This window comes from Heliangelus exortis, chromosome 7 (genome assembly GCF_036169615.1).
Source record: "Heliangelus exortis chromosome 7, bHelExo1.hap1, whole genome shotgun sequence".
NCBI classification, from domain to species: Eukaryota; Metazoa; Chordata; class Aves; order Apodiformes; family Trochilidae; genus Heliangelus; species Heliangelus exortis.
The window spans coordinates 29,697,057-29,716,395 of NC_092428.1; the positions used below are offsets into that span (position 1 = coordinate 29,697,057).

The 19,339-nt window shown below is 38.3% G+C and overlaps 1 protein-coding gene across 4 annotated transcripts; it reads right to left on the reverse strand.

Annotated features, from left to right (window-relative positions):
- Nucleotides 1-2,224: 2,224 nt before the first annotated feature.
- Nucleotides 2,225-18,946, reverse strand: TIAL1 (TIA1 cytotoxic granule associated RNA binding protein like 1). 4 transcript variants are annotated; one of them, XR_011726879.1, is made up of 13 exons: nucleotides 18,651-18,896; nucleotides 12,296-12,392; nucleotides 8,811-8,960; nucleotides 8,441-8,495; nucleotides 8,043-8,130; nucleotides 6,091-6,166; nucleotides 5,097-5,205; nucleotides 4,711-4,806; nucleotides 4,540-4,624; nucleotides 4,126-4,249; nucleotides 3,505-3,644; nucleotides 2,866-2,969; nucleotides 2,406-2,617 (listed from the first exon to the last, which is right to left on the reverse strand). XR_011726879.1 is itself a non-coding variant. In XM_071749536.1 (12 exons), exons 1-12 carry the CDS (start codon nucleotides 18,677-18,679, stop codon nucleotides 2,500-2,502), a joined length of 1,116 nt encoding a protein of 371 aa, XP_071605637.1. In that variant the 5' UTR covers nucleotides 18,680-18,946; the 3' UTR covers nucleotides 2,225-2,499. The 4 variants fall into 4 exon arrangements, 3 of the variants coding, with proteins under 3 accessions (XP_071605637.1, XP_071605636.1, XP_071605638.1); XM_071749536.1 differs by lacking the exon at nucleotides 2,866-2,969 and having other exon boundaries at nucleotides 2,225-2,617; nucleotides 8,811-8,909; nucleotides 18,651-18,946; XM_071749535.1 differs by lacking the exon at nucleotides 2,866-2,969 and having other exon boundaries at nucleotides 2,225-2,617; nucleotides 18,651-18,901.
- Nucleotides 18,947-19,339: the final 393 nt, after the last annotated feature.

Genomic DNA, 19,339 nt, shown 5'->3' on the forward strand with positions numbered 1-19,339 from the left:
GCCCATTTAAAGAGGGGCATTTATGTGGCAATGGACTTGCATCACCTAAATCTTCAGTAGCGCCTAAAGGACATACTGCTTACACACCAGCATGCAGCCAGAACAGAGTCATGTCAAACACCTAGAAACACGTAGAAACCCCAGATTTCAAGTGAACTCTAAGAAATACTAAAGTAACTTGCAATTCGTATCTACAGATCCATGGTTTTCTTTTTTTAAACCAGATAAAAGTAACAAAAACACAGATTTTCCCCCCCTCCCTCCCCCAAACTACAATGTATAGGCCGATCCTCGCGTAGATATACACATATATACAAAATTTATAGAAAAACAAAAGTCCTGTAGACAAGATTCCTAACTTGAGCTGAAAAACACTACGTATACCAGAAAGGAGAAACAGAGATAAAGGGCCAATTCTGTCATCACAAGCACTTATGGTTCCACACTAACTTCAGTCATTATTGCATGCATTAGAGGTACAAGTATCTCTGGGTACAGTTGAGCCAAATCACTAAATTGCTTTTCCAGTATATCTCACTTTCAACCTGGTCTAAAAGTCATGGTACTACTAAGCAAGTCAAGTAGGAGAGGAGGGGAAAAAAAGCCCTCATGTGATCTGCTACAGCATTAGGTGTAGTTATTTGCACAACCTGGCTGGGTTTAACAAAACTGCAAGTTTCCATTTCAAAATCTATTCTAACTTGCAACACCTGCATGGTACAAAAAAAAAAAAAAAAAAAAAAAAAGAAAAAAAAAAAAAACCAGAAAAAAACCACAGCTTTTCAGACACTCACTTAGAACTATCATCTCTAAAATCAAACATTCCATTTCTTTAAAAATGCAAGTTTGATCACTGAACTATCACTGCAAATCCTACCTTATATTTTTCTTTACTTGTGCCTGCCTCAGTGTATTTCAGTCTACAGCTGAAATCTTTGCACCCCCTAGCTGTCACAGGTAAGAGACAGTACTTATATCTAACTTACATTCATTTTCAACTTCAGATTTATTGAGGCAGTTTATATCAATGTATCCATAAAATAATTCAGAAATAACCCAAGTATACCATTTAAACATCTTCATGATTTATCCATTTACACTCAGTACACAAACAACCCAGCCTCTGTACAGGTTCATCACATGCAAACCATCCAGAAAGACAAAAACTTTAATTAAAAATAAGTCACAACTCAGTGTACTGCTTCAACTGCATCTCCATTTACCAAATGGCACATTGAATATTCTCTAAAATAAGATGTTTTTAACAATCTTGTTAAAAAATTCTTGGGCAAAATATTTCTAGACTTAAAAAACATCAAGATTTTTCAAAACACTCAAGATACTATACAACTTATAATAACCTTGAAATAGGTTTACAAGGTTGTTAACCAAGGTATTTACATACCAAATAATGTAAAGCAAAAAATTCGTATTTCTAATGACAAAAAGATGATGCATTTAAGATTTATGAAATTAAAATTAAGGCTCTTTGTTATAGTTCTTTATGTAACTTTACATAATAGCCAACTTTGGAAATGTCAGTCTTGCACATTCTCAGTCTACTGCATTTAAAGCAGTAGAGTATATTAAGTATTACTTTGAATAATTACATTGCTACTTCTATGTTTGAGCATGCTTTTGAAACACTGTAATTATGAAATATTTACAATGTGTAGCCTTCAAACTTTATGTAAAAGCACAAGTATGACTGTCTGAATTAAATACAAACAACATACCTGCAAAAACCTTTTTACTTCTTAAAATGAAACACAAATTGCTAGTCTTAATAAGCAAACCAGCTCTGAAAAGTTTTTGTGTGCCTGAATGTGGACACTAGAAGTTAGGTGAAATTACCCAGACAGTACTGTTTTTCATTTTAGCCTGAACTACTCTATGTATCAGACTGTTTTCTTTAAGCATGTAGAAAAATTAAATATTTTTTTTTTTAAAAAATTATTCCGAGACCTTACATACACTTTCTGAGCTATGCCCATAGGTTCCTTGAATAACCAATACTGCCTTGCAGGTTGTAATGGTTGGTCCACAGGTTATTTCAGGATGTGTGTTCAACTAAAAGCAACTTGCTGTTGTTGTTCAACATCAGATCTCTTAAAAAGGACAGTGATATAAAACACTGAAGACAGAACAAAAAAAAAAAACAAAAAAAAATGGAATGGTAACCTAAAGATCAAACTCATTAGCCATTTCTCCTACTATATCAAAATTTGTAGTCAGAATTGTCTTTATTGACTTTATTTTTAATTTTTGTACACAAAGGAAAACATGTTCATATCCATCATGAACAAAAACTTAAAAAGGCAGAACTAGAAGACATTTGTGTCCTTCACCAAAGCAAAGCTGTGCTAAAGGTTCCAAACATTTCCATTTTTTTTTTAAAATAAATATTTTCTTTTTTTCATTGTCTACATTCCAGTCTTGAGAATGTCACTGGAAACTGCAGCCTATCATGAAATACACACTTTTAAACAGAGTCCCAGCTCACTGTGTTTGGTAGCTTGCCATACCATATCCAGCTTGGTTAGGTATTACAGGAGCACCTTGTCCCTGGGCAGGTTGAGCACCAAATCCACCCATCCAGGCAGCAGATGGAGATTGGCTTAAAAAGAAACAGGGAGGTTAAAAAAATGAAAAGGAAGGGGAAAAAAAAAGAAGTAAGTCATGCAGGAAAGTCATTTGCAAGAAAACAGACTAAAAAAAAAACCAAACAACATTAAAACATACATCCTGCTCTATTATTAATTTCTTCTCTTTAATGAGTAATTCAGATTAAGTGCTACAACATATGATTCTTGAAAATAACATAAGCTTTTTAAGAAAAAAAAGGAAAAAAAAAGCCCCACAAACCTTGGGTACTAGTTGTATAGGACAACTGCCTCCAAAGGCATGTACATATGCAGGTGGCTGTAAGTCAACATCAGCGATGCAGAAATGCAAAAAATTCCCAACACCTAATTGGCATGAATACCAGTGATAGGTTTATCAGGGTTTAGTATGTTTAATTGGCAAGAGATAACGAAGAACTATGTACGCAAATAAGTTATCAGAAGTATGCTAAAACAAAAAATTGTTGTGAAGACTTCAGTCTTCAAAAGATCAAGTACTAAAAGCCCACCCAAACCCAAGGTAAAGTGTCAGTATTTACTTCCTTCTCTCCAGGGTCCCTGGTTCAGACTCTCCAGCAGTTACTGTCTCGAGTCAAAACCCATAAAATGTTTACATCTCAAACAAGCCCACCATCTGAAACTACCACAGAAGAAGTCTTTGTGCCTTGAGTTTCTAAACACCCATTCAGAGAAAATGTGTGATCAAGTACAAGTCAGACTCATCCATTACTTGATCCATAGTAATCATCAAACATAAGCTTTAAGGAAATAGGAGTCCAGCTAAGGCTAGAAACCTCGTGCAATCCTTGAACCAAATGAGCCTGAAACTCAGATACAACATTCTGGCAATATTCTAAAAAAATTAAATACAGTTACTCACTCTACTCCAAAACCCTGTTGATTCCATGCTTGGCCATACATTCCATACGATGGTACTTGCCACCCATTAGCCATATATTGCCCGTACTGCTGTGGATTTCCATATACTTGGCTCCATTGCCCCCACTGACTGTAATCCACCTAAGGAGAGAATTAATCCATAGTAGTTCAGCTTCTAGAGATGGATCTTGTTCTTTCTGTGCTGCTGAAGGTAAAGTTTTTGTCTGTATCAACCACAGGGCTAAAATAATCATTAATAAGATCAGAAAAATAAGTAAGACATCACTGTGATTTGAATACATCCTTGTACTGAAAAATGTATCTAGGTGTGTTTGAAGCAGCAAAGGACATTTGGTGGGATGGTCACACCTATTCTGCAGTCAGGGAACTAGCAAGAAGCAGAATTACCTCCAAGTTTCTCCCTATCTTGAATCATATCCAGAAGACAGTAACAGATATTCCACCAAAATCACTAGCCCAGTTTGGTGAACAACTGGAACATAACTGAGACAGAACAGGGAATTTCATAAGAACGCTACCACAGAATTTTGCTGTTACAATTGGAAAGGCAGTACAGGTACACAGAAAAATGTGATACAACAAAAAGGTTAAAGTGAGTTACCTGTTGGAAGTTTTTAGTCATATCAGGGGATTCTTTACCCCAGTAACATTTAACAACATGTCCTTCAATTGTGGTTCCATTAACTGAAACAATAGCATGTGCTGCACTTTCATGGGTTGAAAATCTAAAGAATGTAAAAACAAAATAATGTTATGCTTTATAGTACTTTCACCTGGTTGATAAAAAACAGTGACTCCATACATACAGGAAATCCAGAGATAAAGATCTGCTTTTCACAGATATTCATCTTCTCAGGTAAAAACATTGGTGTCGACTTTTAAAAGTTCCAATTTTTTCTATGAACACACAGTGACAGCTTTTAATGTATCAGCGTAAGTTCAACCAAGTGAAAGTGCAGAATGATGAAACATTACTACATTAACAAAATCACATTTATTTTTTCTCTGTCCATACCTGACAAATGAGTAACCTTTTTCTGGAAACACCCTTATTTCCATAATCTGTCCAAACGGTGAAAAAGTCTGTCTCATAAGCTGATCTACAACATACAATGATTTTCAATTAGAAACCATCTTGGTGTCCAAGAAGATTCAAGAATACAAAAAGCAATAAAACAACTCATACCTGTTAGGCCAGAGGCAATTCCTCCACAGTACACAGTACAATTTTTGGGACTTGACTGATTTACTACATCTTCAAATCTCAATTGTTTTGTATTATCTATAAAGAGAAAAGGCTGGTTTTAAGCAGTAGGGCAACAGTAGCCACAGAGATCCAGACACTTATCTTGCACACACAAGTGCATTAACAAACACTTTCAGTATTTTATGACAGAGCAGTAGTGCCACCACTATACTATGGTGCTAAGATATACCAAAAAAATATCAGTTCTTTAAGATCTGGAAGTCAAGCTAGATATGTCATCAAGTGACATGATTTTGGCATTATTATGGTTTATTTCTCCCTTGAACAGTGCTGTGCAAATAGCAAACACAACATGAAGGTCTTACTTTCTTGTGTGCTTTTGGGTGCTGGTGGTTTCCTTGTTGCCCAATTAGTTCTGATCTGACGGCCTCCCAACCACTGCCCTCCCATGTGTACAATAGCATTTTCTGCATCCTAAAAAGATCAAAACAGAGAGTGTAACACAGCCAAACAAGAAATATGTACAAATTTGCTTCTAAGGAAGACTCGGTTGCCCAAAAGTTCTGTGGACAAACCCAGTAAATCCAAAGGAGCACAGAGAATTCTGAACCATCACAGCAAGCAGCCAAAAATGAAGCAAGGTGAAGCCAATCAGTTACAGACAAGTAGAGAATCAACTCTGAGCTGGAAATTCATTGCTCATTACAAAGAACCATCTTAGATGCAAAAAGTGTTCTAACAACTCAAGCAAAGGAGCAAGGAAGAACAAAAAGTTGTGAAGAATTCAGTCTTCAAGAGATCAAATACTTAAAGCCCACCCAAACCCTGAAAGAACTCGACCAAGAACTCAACTGAGATGCAGACTCAGTGGGACTAACCCAGCCACACTTCAGGGTCTGACACTCTTGGCTTTACCTTGGTCCCCAGAAAGGTTCAGCCTTGGGGCTGACCTCACCCTGGCAGACACCAAACCCTGCTGTGCAGTCTGAGGGCTCCAGGGTGTCATCCTGTAGGAGCTCCTGCCTTACACAGGGAGCAGCACTGGAGCTGGGATGGGGTGAGACCCAAAACACTACTGATGGGTTCCACAAGCTAAGCTGAACTCCCCTAACACATCCAAAGAAGCTTTCTGCATTCAGGAACCTTCTTTCACAATGTTCTCTTAGCAACACTGTCATCTGAGTTCTTTCAACCCTACGCCACAAGTGACAGAAGTTTCTGATTTAAGTCAATTTGTCCTGTGCATACAAATTTATTCTCCCCTGGGGAGGTCTGATACACAGTGAACATATCAACAAAGAGGTAAATCTAAAAGAGGAAAATGTGCAATTATTTTAAATTGGTGTTGTGATTACTCACCAGTTTGTTATAAAAAGATACAAAACCATAGCCTTTTGACTTTCCAGTTGCCATATCTTTAACTACCCGTGCATCCCTGTGAAAAGAAGCACAGCTATATGAGAGTAATATTAACAACCTGCAAAATAAAAACTAAAAGGAACCACACACACTGTATTGTGAGCATAATTTTTTCTTATAAATTCAGTTAGCCCTAACACTACAGTAATTCCTGAACTCTCCCTATTGCTCCTTTACCTGTTAGAAAAAAGCAGTAGGACAAAAAAAAAACATGTAATAAACATGCAACCTATTCACATAACCTATACTGGCTAAAACTAGAATGTTCAAATTTGAAGTATAAGAGAAACAAAGTTTCCTTTTCTAATATTCTATAGGCTAGGGACCTCTAAGGTTTACTGTTCTATAAATTACTGTAACAATTCTATCTAATTTACCATGCATTTTCTAAATAGTTAAATGTCTTCTGCCTAGTGATACAAAATATATGAAATATTAAAAAATCGAAAAAGAGGAAAAAATAGGAATTAAAAGGCATACATGGCCTGTTAACAGATTTCTTTATTTTTCTTGGTCAATTCTCTACCATCATTTTGGAGTTTGGGCAGCTGTAAATTTTGAAAAATTGACATTTTCAGAAATTTAAGAAAGGAGAATAAAACTAACAACAATGCTAAGCACACCAGTACGAAAACAACAAATTTACACAGAAATTTTAGTGAGTAAGTTAAAATGATTGGAAATATAGAACTGCACTGAATATAGAATGTTAAAATGTAAATACTAAAATATGTATATATAAATAATGTATAATAAGAATAAATAGAAATGAGAAAAAATCTACAACTGAGTTCCAGTGTGCACAGTTCCTTGCAGTTAGCCTTCAAGATCCTGTCCATTCTTATGAGCAATTCTGCAAAATAACCAGAATGCTATTACTTTTAATTGTGACTTGGACTTTAGAAAAACTGCAGGTCTCAGGTATAAATATAGATTGAGAAACAGAAACCTGAATTATTCTCTTTAAATTGATTTTTAAACAGTACTACTTACCACATTAAGAGACAAAAAGCAAAGTAAACAAAATAGCAGAGGTAAGAAATAAGATTTTATGATTCATTTAAAAATATGTGTACAGAACAAGAGAAAAATAAGAATTTTGTTCTCAGAAATATAACCTGTAAAGCAGTACAAAAACGTTCATGTGCAACTTTAAAAGGTTTTTATAAAGATAAACTGGTAGCAGATGAACAGACTTTTTGTAGCAGTACTCTTAAGGACATACATACTTCACACTCACAAGGATTCTTGTAAGGTTACATATGTCCAATTAAAGCATTAGGTGATCTGGTATCACCTGAATTATAATGAGAAGTTTAAAGAAACTTTCTCTTAGCTGGCAGAAATGTGCACATATTGTAAATCCACCATTCTTTCATTTAAGTAATGTAATCTTAATTAATCCCCTATCACCAGCCAAACAACTAGATTTCATTCTCGTATTTGTTTTTTTTTTTTTCAAACCACAAGTTTAAATAAATTCCTTCATAAAATTACATTCCAATTGCCCGGTTTTCTATACTGCCTATAAAATGCAGTATGAATGCACATAAAATACACCAAGGTTGCAACATAAACCATTTGTCAAGTCATTATTCTGAACAATGTAAAGTCACACTTAGGAAGAGTAATTAAATTTTAATAAAAAGTTAGCATATAAACTAGGTTAGAAGCACACTGCTTACAGTAAAACCAGAGCACAATTCCATTACTATTATTTACAAACATAACAGATAGTGAGATGAAACAATAATCCCTCTTTATTTCCCACCCAACACCAGGAAATTAACATCAAAAAAATTATCTAAGAAATAACAACATTTCAACTCAGAAACATCTTTTCACTGTCACAGTTTCTAACTGATATTGAAAACGTTTATCACGATACTTACGATATTTTACCGAAGGGAGCAAATGCTGACTTGATGTCTTCTGTTGTGATTTCTGGACTTAAATCCCCAACGAACACATGGAAGTGATCTGAAAATAAATAATTTACTAATCAAATATTTAACTGCTATCTAAGATTTCAGCTCCTGAGAAAACGATGCTCTGCACCCAGCACTGGGAACCAGGGACGCCCAGGATTCCATCTGATGAGCAGCAGCAATTTAATCTGTCCACTCCAGTTTCCCCAGTTGTAAAGCAGAAACAGAAGAATTAGTTTGCAAAATTCTATTAAACACAAGATGGGAAGGAGAAAAGTTATGTTTGAATGCTCTTATGACAAATTATTACCACATTGTGAAGTATTGGTGTAGAAGTGATACTGTGGCATTACTTTACTTACTGGATGTATCTTTTTTCTGGCTACTTGGTGTTGTTGCCCAGTTTACTTTGACCTCCTGAAAATAAGTATAAGATTTAGTATAAATTCACAAAATTCTTAAAATTTATGAGTTAATTCAAGGGTGGCTTACAACTCTCAGTGTATACAAATAATTCAGTATAAAATGCTGCCACAATTAGAACATCTCAAATTACATACCTCCTAAACAAGACTTATCTTTGAAAAAATTGTTATTTTTAACAATATTATTCTGACAATATTAACCTTGGTAAACACCACCTACAAAATGAATGCCCCACAGTTTTATTACTATTTTTACATGAACATATCTATATTCTTTACATCTATGATTACAATGTAAGCAACTTACCTTTCCCAAAATTTTTCTCCCATTCATAGCAGCTAATGCAGCAGCTGCATCTCTGTGTTCATAAAATTCCACAAAGCAATAAGGGTCATTGCTTGTATGCTGCAAAACAGAAAATCCAACAGAAGAGTTGACCCTTCTGCTATCGGGTTGCTGAGAAGAAAATCCAGGAAAATATATTACTTATAGCTAGAAACTTTAAGAATGATTTGCATTAGATTTATGAAATAGCCTTTGACATTACACTTAAATGCAAGAATTAATAAGATGGGAATTTTATTAAAAATCTAGCAGGTTTTGAGGTATAGTTTATAACATAGGTTATATTGAGGGCTCAGTACTTTACATTTACTAAAATAAAAACAATTGATCAGAAAAGTGATCTGCAGAGTGGATGGAAGGGAGGCAAAAAAAAGAGAAGAACAAAGAAAAGAATGGTCTTTTGCCTCAGGTATTTACACAAAGCTGGAAAGGTTTGTTCCCCAGATACACTGTTGCCAATTTTTTCTCTCTTGCTACTGAAGAAGTCTTTCCCTTTATTCACAGGAAAACCACTAAGAGATAACAACCTAGAACTTGCATATTCTCAGTGTCAAGTGTAAAATGCTATATTCCCAGCAACTGGGAAATAGCCCTTTAAATGGGCTCAAAACAGTCTGACTGAGGGAATAAAACACTAATCAACCATTATTCTGTGAAATTTTGGGTATAACCTGTTTTTGTAGGATGGCCTATTGAGTCACCTTTATAAATACTGACAAATCCAGCTCAGTGCAGTATTAAATGCACCTGGATATTAAGTGAAAAGAATGTAAAATTTTTCTAAAAGGTTGACCACGTGGAAATGACAATTAGAATGCTAACTTTAACACTGGATTTAATCCTCCTAAAAGGCATCATGAGTACAAAAACTAGAGCCTTACACCAAAACACCCACACTGAGCACTGTGCATGAACACGGACAACAAGATGACAGACACTAACATGAAACTAAACAAATAATTCCTTGCATGGACAAGGAAGGGTCTAGCATATAAAGAAACTGCTTTGGCATCAGTATTGTAGCATATCAACCACCCTCAGGGTCAGGCAAAGCAAAGCTGTAACACAAATTGACAGAAGGTTTACTAACTTCTGAAAACGCACCCACAGTTATATGAACACAGAAATCCCAATTCTGCCCTGTAAAACTGCACTGCACATCTTCAAATATAGTTCTATCTACATCTGACCAAGGGAAGCTATTAAGATTTAGCAGCTGAACTGATAAGAAGGCCTTTATATACCTAAGATTACAAAGCAGGCTGAAGTCATCCTTCTAAACACTGTCAGTGTGTCAGGTGTCTCTAACTGAAGCAAAAACAGACAAGAGAAAACATATCTGAGAGGACAGAAAAAAACCAGAGATTAAGCCACAACAGCCACGAAGGGCTCTAAATACCTCAAAATAATCAGCCTTATTTCTCACCCCTCTTCCTGTACTACTTTCTTGATGTAATGAAAACAAGATTTGGGGAACTCATTTAAGGCTCTAACAGATTTAGTGCAGCTTATGCTTCAAATGAAGTGTAATGTTATTTTTACATGGTCAGAATGTCTTCTTTTGCACTAAGAAGATGTCTGAACATGAGAAGAGCCTCTTTTGCAGATGCCCAGATCTTCAGGTGTGCAAGATACTGGTAAATGCTAATCACACCATCCCCCTGAGTGTTACACACCCCAAAATAAACACTTGGCATCTCTAAACATTTGACAGACACATCATATAGTCTGCAAATAAAAAAGAGTGAGCAAAAGCAAACAGCTGATACAACTGGCTAAAGGAGGTGCAAATAAAAATCAGAAAATACTTAAGTATAAACTTGTTGGTAGTAACAATGCACAGCTAAGAGCACTTAAATGTAACGCAGTGCCTATGAGAAGTTCACAGCACACTGATCAGAAAGAAGGGCAGTGGGCACAGGTACTCTGACAGTTAAAAGCACTGGAGCTGCAGGCCAGTTCCAGTCTAGAATCCAACCTGCCCTTGCTGACTGCTGGGTGACAGGTGCTAAGGTCAGCCAAGTGCAGTCACCTCCCTAGGACCGAATATAGCTCCAAGTAGCTTTCTGTTTACCTACTCACTTCATAAAGATGTTTCCCTTGTTATTTCTACAGTCATGTAAAATCTAAAACCCAGAAAGCCTAAATAAAGGCAAAAATGAGTGCTGGAACTTCTCATCTGGTTCTCAAGAAATCAAACAGATGCTCTCTCAATCCACAGACAGCTGGAGGAGCAGCTTCTGAAAGGCATGACAACCCAAACTCCTTCCTCAGAGAAAAACTAAGAACTGTACTCTGTTATCTTTTTGTTACTGGAGAAAAATAATTAAAACTTACAATATGGCAGAGCTCTGTCACTAAAAAAAGTTTTAATCAAGCACCACATGGGAAGTACTAGTTAAGACAAAGATGGGAGTGGTTAAACAAGGACCTGGTGGATAATAAGCAGCTAAAAACCAAAAATCAAAGCAGTGTGTCACACTGAAAGGGAGAGAAAACCACAGCAGAGATACTAATAGTGTTTCTAAGTAAGTCTGGTTGCAAGACTTGTCTATTAGTACTTTCACTAATGATTATGACACAAAAATAATGTGACTGTACTCAGGAAATCTGCAATGACAAGTTAATACAAACCATAAGTAGCAGTAAAAAGTAGAAGAGCATACAGAAAACTGGAGTTGGAGCAGCAAAGATTAAACCTAGCAAAAATTCTGCTTAGTCCCTGCCTGCTGCAAGTTTATCAGTGACAAACATAGAAGGAAGGAAAAATATAAGGGAGTGAGAAGCTGCCTGGTTTCTGTCAACAAGATCACTGAAATGACTACCAGCCCTAAACCTATCAGGGTATTTACAACAGAGAGAAGAAATCATTGATACTTACCAACAGTTTGTACAAAAGACCTTATCTGGAATACTATGGAATACTACTTTGTTTCAAGGAAAAAATAATTTAAGAATAGAGAGGTGCAGACAACAGCTATTTACACTGGCACAGAAAAGACTCAGGAAAAGCAAAACTTATTTTGAGGGATTTCTTACTTTTCAGTCATAGTGAAAAAACATTTATTGAAGAGGAAAAAATATTACTGAGGCTCATGTTCAAGCAAAGTGAAAAATATACAAAATAGCCATGAACAGCACTTGAAACAAATAGTTTCTGATCACCAGAACAATCTGATTCTAAAAAAAAAGGGCTAACAGTCCTTTAAGTAAGGGAAAATCTCATCATCAGCTGGTAAAAGGTGGCTCAGGCTATAGGCAAATGTACAGGTCTGTACACAGCAACAGGTCTCCTGCAAAAAGTCATCCCAAAAGCCAAACACAGGCAACTGAGAAAACCCACTACCAGTAAGGGGGAAAAAAAAATCTCAACTCCATTTTTTTTGGCACAACTTCATCCTAGATTACATTATATTTGCTACCCCCCTGAATGTGGCAGGCCTTACCTCTGTTATCATTTTACAGCTTTTGCATGGTCCGATCTGGCTGAATAACTGAAGTATAAGAACTTCAGTCACATCTCTGGAGAGGTTTCCTACATAGCTACACAAGGAAATAAGAAAACCAACATTTTAAAACAGAAAAATTCATCTTTTCAAACGTAATTATGATTTTTCAAAATCTTAAATTACTATTTCCCTTTAAATAATCCAGGTATCTTAAAACCAGCATTTACAAATTATTTCACAATACAATCTTAATACAACAGTCAAAAGGTTTCAAAGTTATAAAGTTCACCAGGCAACTGAGACCATGAAGCTTGATACAGAGATTACTGCAAATAATTTCTCTGGTAGAAAAAATGCCAAAAGCAGGAAGAACACTGCTCAGGATTGCTGGGTAGAACAAGCAGCCAACAGGGCAGCGATGTTTTAAGCTTCACCTCCCACTGGGCATCTAATCAAGAGTTAGTTCTGAATCTGCGTGCAAACCCACACCTCACTCCTATTAGTAGTCCAGTGGTAGCTATCAGACATAAATTGTGCTGCCTTGCAGGAAACCAACTACACTTTTCTGGTTTCCTGAACATTTGGAAAAACAGCCCACTCCTGAACGGACAAGACAATTTATGCAGTGTTATGCCATGGGGATGCTCCACACAGCATCTATCTCAACAACAACCACCTCTTTAAAACTCTCCCAAATTCTGGTAGTAGTATTTTAATATAACCCCTACTTTCTGGTTTCTTTGCTTAGCTTTTATTTTAAAAACCCTGGCTATAATACCAAGCTTTGAACCATCATGTTGAGAGTCCTAGATTTACACCAATAGCCAGAAAGCCAACAGCAGTTTCAGAACTACCTCTGGATACCCTGCTGCATTTTACACCCACAAAAAGTAAGACCACATCATGGAAATGGCTGAGAAAGTCTCATGCATGCTAAACTGAATTTTTTAAAAAGTGACGTATTGTAATCAAATTGCAGCAGTGATCAATTAAGAAATTTAGAAGAAGAAATTAAGAAAGCGTTGTCACAGCAACACTAGGAAGTCATCAGCTCTTTACAAGTAAGCCTCTTAAGACGAGGCACCCAAATGCATGCAATAACTTGTAATTTAGCTGTTGAAACAACATATATTTTATTCATTTTACTCTGACCTGTTCTAGAATTCCATAATACAGCAAACCAAAGGCAGTCTTAGCTGTTAACATACTCCAGTAAATATAAACGTGGCCCAGCATTTCTTAAGCTATACATAAGCCTAATTCTTTGAGTACAGCAATTTAACTGCAACTTTTGTTTAATGAGCACCCCTCTAAAGTTTTGAAAAGCAATTTCTGTGTTTGACAACTGAACTTTTGCCTAGTATCAACAAAATCAAAATGGATACAATTTATTTCTTATCTGACCACTATACAATGACATCAACAGATTTTGGTTATGTTGTTATTCTTTCAACAACTATGTAACAGTTCCACACTTCCTTAGGATTTAACTACTCCACAAGATTCTTGTGTTATCATACCTCCTGAACATGGAAGTATTTAATAAAAGCTTTCATATACTCACTACTTTCTTACTAAATATACATGAATTAGAAGTCACTAGTAGAAACTATATTTGCAGCCTATATTGTTATGAAACATCTCAGTAGAAAGAAAACTGCAAAGCCCTGGAAAAAATGTCCATTTTCAATTCTCTATTCTGAAAACTTAGCAGTTAAACATTTATCCACAACTCCATTTTGAAACATTAACTAAATTTTTGTTAATGATTCACCAAGATTAACTTGTAAATCACTAATAGGTTCAAATGGAAATATTAACCTTTGCAGATAGGGCTAAAATCAAGATGGAAAATACAGTTACAAGAGGGAATTGCCACATAAAGTTGTCAGTCCTGCTGTGAACTTATTACTAGCACTTGTTTCCTTTGCATGTTGCAGGACAGCATTAGGTAGCACATAAGAACATACTGGCATGATGGCCTGTACAACAGCACTGATAGGGAATTAAATACAGTTAAATCCGGTGCACATTATTTCTACTGCAAACTTAAGAGCAAAGAGTACAATTAGCACTATAGAAAACCAATCTCAGCCTCTCCCTGCATTAATATAGATTTTGAAAAATGCAAGATTTCCAGAACTCTGAAAAGCAAACTGAAGAATTCCACAAACAAACAAAAAAAAAACCCCAAACCCCAAACAAACAAAACCCAGGAAAGGCCATTCCTTAGAAATCTGATGTAAGATAACTTACACTAACTGCTAGAAGAGATACCAGGTGATTTTGTGAGTGAGACTGCTGCACCCCAAATTTGAGCTATGAAACAGGCTGCCTCCTTCATCAAAACCAGCAGTGTAATTCTGAACCTCCTGCTTGCTAGACTTAACTGGGGTATGAAGTCCTAATGGTCCATTAATTCTCTCTATATACATGGCAAATACTGCCTCAGTGCTTAATATTGCCATAGTCAAAGGGCACTGATAGCAACTTTCACAAGTTGCTAACACTCTGAAAGTTGAACAATACACATGCTGAGGATACTGCACAATAAAAGGTTCATGTAACAACAACCACCGAGATCCAGTTCGCTTCATCTGCATTTAATATATGGGAAGACAAACCTTGACAAATTTGAAAAGCATACTGAAAAATAAAACTTGATGGTTACTTTCCTGCTGTGAAGTAGGTTGCAGTTACATTACTTCCTTCAGTGCAGTTAAAGATGGCTTAAAAAAAACATACAACCAAACATCTGAGGTGCACAGTGTTTGAACACTACATAACTAAAGAAAGAAATATATTCAACACATTAGGAACTGTAACCTTACCTTTCTGGAAACACTAAACTTTCCTCAGATGATGCTAAATCACCCACCACAGCCTACTGGGGCACCCAGTTTTCCCCTTTCTAGCTCTACTTATATGTGGTTATAAACATACCATGGTATATTTTCTACTCTGTGAAACCAAAATCAGCAGAACCACACCTAAATAAGACACATGGCTTTTAACATGCTAATACACGGTATTTAAATCTTTCTTTTGTTTTGTTACATTCTAGAGGATATATTATTCAGACTTTCAAAAAATTCTAAAACCCAACAGAGAAGAAGCACTTATTATACTTCTGTTAGCTCTTGGTTAATGTGATAGAGCAGCAAAGTTGTGGCTTTGTGCATACCAACAGTAGTATTTGTCCCTGCTACAAGTCTGAAGCACTTAAATTAGTAAGCACACAGGGGAAAAAAAAAAAAAAAAATCAACCCAAACCACATACACATCTCCTGACACGTCAAGATTATACTTTTTAATGCTGCTGACAACACAAAGATAAGAACCTGTATTTGAAATTCAGAGGTCTTGTAAAATTATCTGAAGAGAAGGACATAATAACTTTTGCAGCCACTACTTCCAGGTCCACAAGACTCCCATACAAGCCACTTGGCAGAAAGACAGTAAATATGTTTTCACACTCCCACAGACAACACACAAGAAGTAGCAGATTTCATATGTAAAGGCAGACAGTATGATAAGCAATACTGTAACTGGTGTGGTGAAAAGCCCATAGAAATTCTAATAGCATCTCTGCCTACTGCCAGTGAAGTACTGGAAATCAAATGATACCAAGAAAAATCCACTCTGCAGACTCCACTAGCAGACAATATTACTCTGTAAGAGAAATGAAGTGAAAGGGAAGAGACATGAATCCAGCTCGTGGTTCACAGCTGAAATCTTACTTCTGCACCCCGTAATTACATGCTGTGAATTTTCTGTATCACATCTGAACTGAGGGACATGACAATTTCTACAATAAAGCCTCCCTCCTATTTCTTGTGTTATCTTTAAATTGTTTAGAGTAGTAAGGAAAACTTTCTGGCAGAAAATACTGAAAGTTGTTCTTCAAATTTCTGTGAAGGCCTATTAGTTATGAAATGTAGATATAAAACCTAAGTGGTGTCTATTTCTATATTAAGCCTCAGAAAATATTCTGAATTCTTAGAGGTTCATGACTGACCTATCAAAGCTGAGAACAACACCACAGACCTGTAAGTACTCCAAGGGAAAACAATTACTATTCCTGAGATATTTAAGATGGGTATATGTGAACAGTGGTTAGGTGGCAGTTTCTTTCTACAATATAAAAAATTGCTTGCAAATGTTAAAAAAGTCCTTCCTAAAATACAGGTTTAGCTTTTCTTTCCTGAAAGAGTAAGTGCTATACCAAAGGCAAAAAGTATCACTTAAACTAACAACCAAGTGCCTATGCACATGGTCAAATAGCTACACAAACTATTTGCTCTTCACTTACTTTCACCCCCTGTAAACACAAACAAACAAAGATGAACTAACAATATTATGAGTTTTTCTTGGGGGGCAGTGAGTTTTATTTATATGAGAGATCATAACTGCTCTACATCAAAGTATTAGACAGTATCATGATCTTTAAAACACAACTTGAAATTCTAAATTTAGACTTATTTGAGGCAATGGTAGGGAGATGCAAGAAATGCTACAGCAGAAATCATGTTCTGTGAAAAAAAAAAAAAAAAAAGCCCTCAATTACAGGAAAGTAACCATAGTTGACTGTGGTTACTACAAAAACTATTAGGAAATGAATGTATATGATGCTTATTAGTTTGAAAATTAAACAGTCAGGTGTGTGCAATACAGCATCACAGGCAGCTGTAGGGATGCTACTTCAGACATCTTAGTTGTAACAAATATAATTCTTTTCTTGCCAGTGACTGTGGCCCAAGCCAGATCACCAGTGGATGCATTAATAAAATAAACCCACTCCCAAAGTAGAACCAAAAGTTTTTAGCAGAAAAAGAACATCTTAAAACTGAGTCTAGATATAGCAATCTTTTACTGAAAAAAAAAAAAAAGGCAGAGCCAATTGGGACAAAAGGGGCCTTGAAAACAAAAATGAGTAAAATTCGGTGTACCTTTGCCCTTTTCCCTCCTCTGAGTCTAAAGCAACACAGAAAACTATCACTATCAGGGCCAGAAAGCCTCAAGCCATTTGGGTAGTCAACACAAAAAACATTTCAGATATAATAATTTAAACTATGCACCTCGGGAAGCAAGGACCAAGTATCTATCTATCTATCTATACTACAAGTATAGATACTATAAGTAAGTTAAAAGAACTTCTGCAGACACAGGAAGGAGAAAAAACACAAATTGCCTTGGAAAGCCTTAAATGCTAAACCATTACTGTGGTAGTGGAAACAAACTAAAGCAAATTTATAGGTATTTTAGTCTGCTTCAGTAGTTTCTTTGAAGTGGCCTTCAATCCAAATTATCTTTGAACAACTTTCTGAAGGCTACCAAGTCCCCAAAACTAAACAAAGATTTCTTTGCACTGTCCTGAGCTGTCTTTCTTACAGTGCTAGCACAAACACTGAACCCTTCACACAGCACCTAACACTCTCTGGCAAATAGAAACTGAAAAAACAAATAATCTATGAACTAGTTAAAATCATCAACAGAATTACATGCTCTCCAGTGCCTAACCATACCTACTAGACCCCCTCTTCTAAGTCAACAGGACAAAGAAAACCCATCAAAACCACACCTGCAGAGTTGAAAAGAACTCAACAGCAACCACACAATCTCCAATTTATATTTTTTTTTACAGAAAGCAGGTGACAGCCACCAACTCATTAAACACTGGCTGGAGAGACACTGCCAACACACAGTTATTCCTTTTTGCCAGGGCCCAAAGAGGCTGTTATTGCACCACACAGTAAAATACTGGAGGGAAAACCAATTTTTCCTACCCTGCCCGCTACAGACACTCTCCGTTTCACCGCCTTTCCCATCCCACCCACCGCCGGCAGAACACAAAGAACTTTCCTAGAGCCGGGACCGCTGTGAAGGGGACCCCAGCACGGGCCACCCGGCCCGAACCCCTCCAGAGACCTTGGGCCCCCCACCCCCCAGGGCCTGCACCCCCCATCCGCTGGATACAAACCGAGCCAAGACCCCGTCCCCTTCGCCACTACCACGGCGGCACCTCCGCTCTTTCCCGTTTTCCCCCCAAATCCCTGCACCCCCCCCCCCCCCCCCCCACGTACTACTCCAGACCCCGCTCCCCACCCTTCCTTCACCCCCTCTCTCCTCAAACCCCCTCCCCCTCTCTCCGCTCCTCCGGACCCCCGCCTTTCCCTCACACATCTCACCCCGGCCCCACTCTCCCCGCCCCCACCGCGGCCCGGGCCACGCACGCCTCAGGACCGCATCCCCCTCCCCGCCTCGCCCCGCTGCTCTCCGTCCCTGCTCCACTCCCCACCCTCAGAGCTCCGCGGCCCCTCCGCGGCCCCTCCACCGTCCCCTCCCCACTCACAGGGTCCTGGGCTGCCCGTCGTCTTCCATAATGGTGGGCGAGCGCCGCTCTCAGCTGCACCCGGGGGGGCAGCGCCGGAGGGGGGCTCCGCCGCGCAGCGAGGCGAAGGGCAGGTGAGGGTGAGGGCCCCGGGCTCCCCCCGCTCCGTTTCGCCCCTTCGCCAGGTCCCGGACACACCGCAACCCAAACGGGAGAGGGAAGAAGCACCACAAAATGGCCGCCGCCACCAGACACTCAGGAAGCCGCGCTCTGCGCAGCCGCGCCCTGCCGGCCCGCTCCCTCTCCCACCGGATTCTCCTTCCCGGTCCCGGCCGCCGCGCCGCGGAGCGCACTGGGGATCGTAGGCACTGAGGAGGACAAAGCGGCGGGAAGGCGAGAGCTGCGTGGTTGCCTTCTGGGTGTTGTAGTCATCCGGCAGAGAACCACTCCCAGGAGCCAGGGGGAGAGAGGCCCGGGAAAACTACAACTCCCAGCATGCCTGGCGGCAGCGAAGAGCGCGGACGGCGCAGATTGGCTGCGGGCAGCCCGGGAAGATTCGCTTGTGGGAGCAGCCGCCTCACCTCAGACCCGGGGCTGAGAGGGGCAGGGCCTGACCTCGGTCCCGGTCCCGGTCCCGGTCCCGGTCTCGATCCCGATCCCGATCCCACTCAGAGTCAGACTCCGATTCCGACCCCGGCCCCGACTCCGAC

Coding starts and splice junctions, on each gene's coding strand:
- TIAL1 (XM_071749535.1), bottom strand. CDS start 18,679: ATGGAAGACGACGGGCAGCCCAGGACCCT. Junction 8,131..8,440: donor CCAGAAAAAAGATACATCCA/GTAAGTAAAGTA, acceptor ATTTATTTTCAG/ATCACTTCCATGTGTTCGTT. Junction 3,645..4,125: donor TGACTAAAAACTTCCAACAG/GTAACTCACTTT, acceptor TTCTCTCCTTAG/GTGGATTACAGTCAGTGGGG.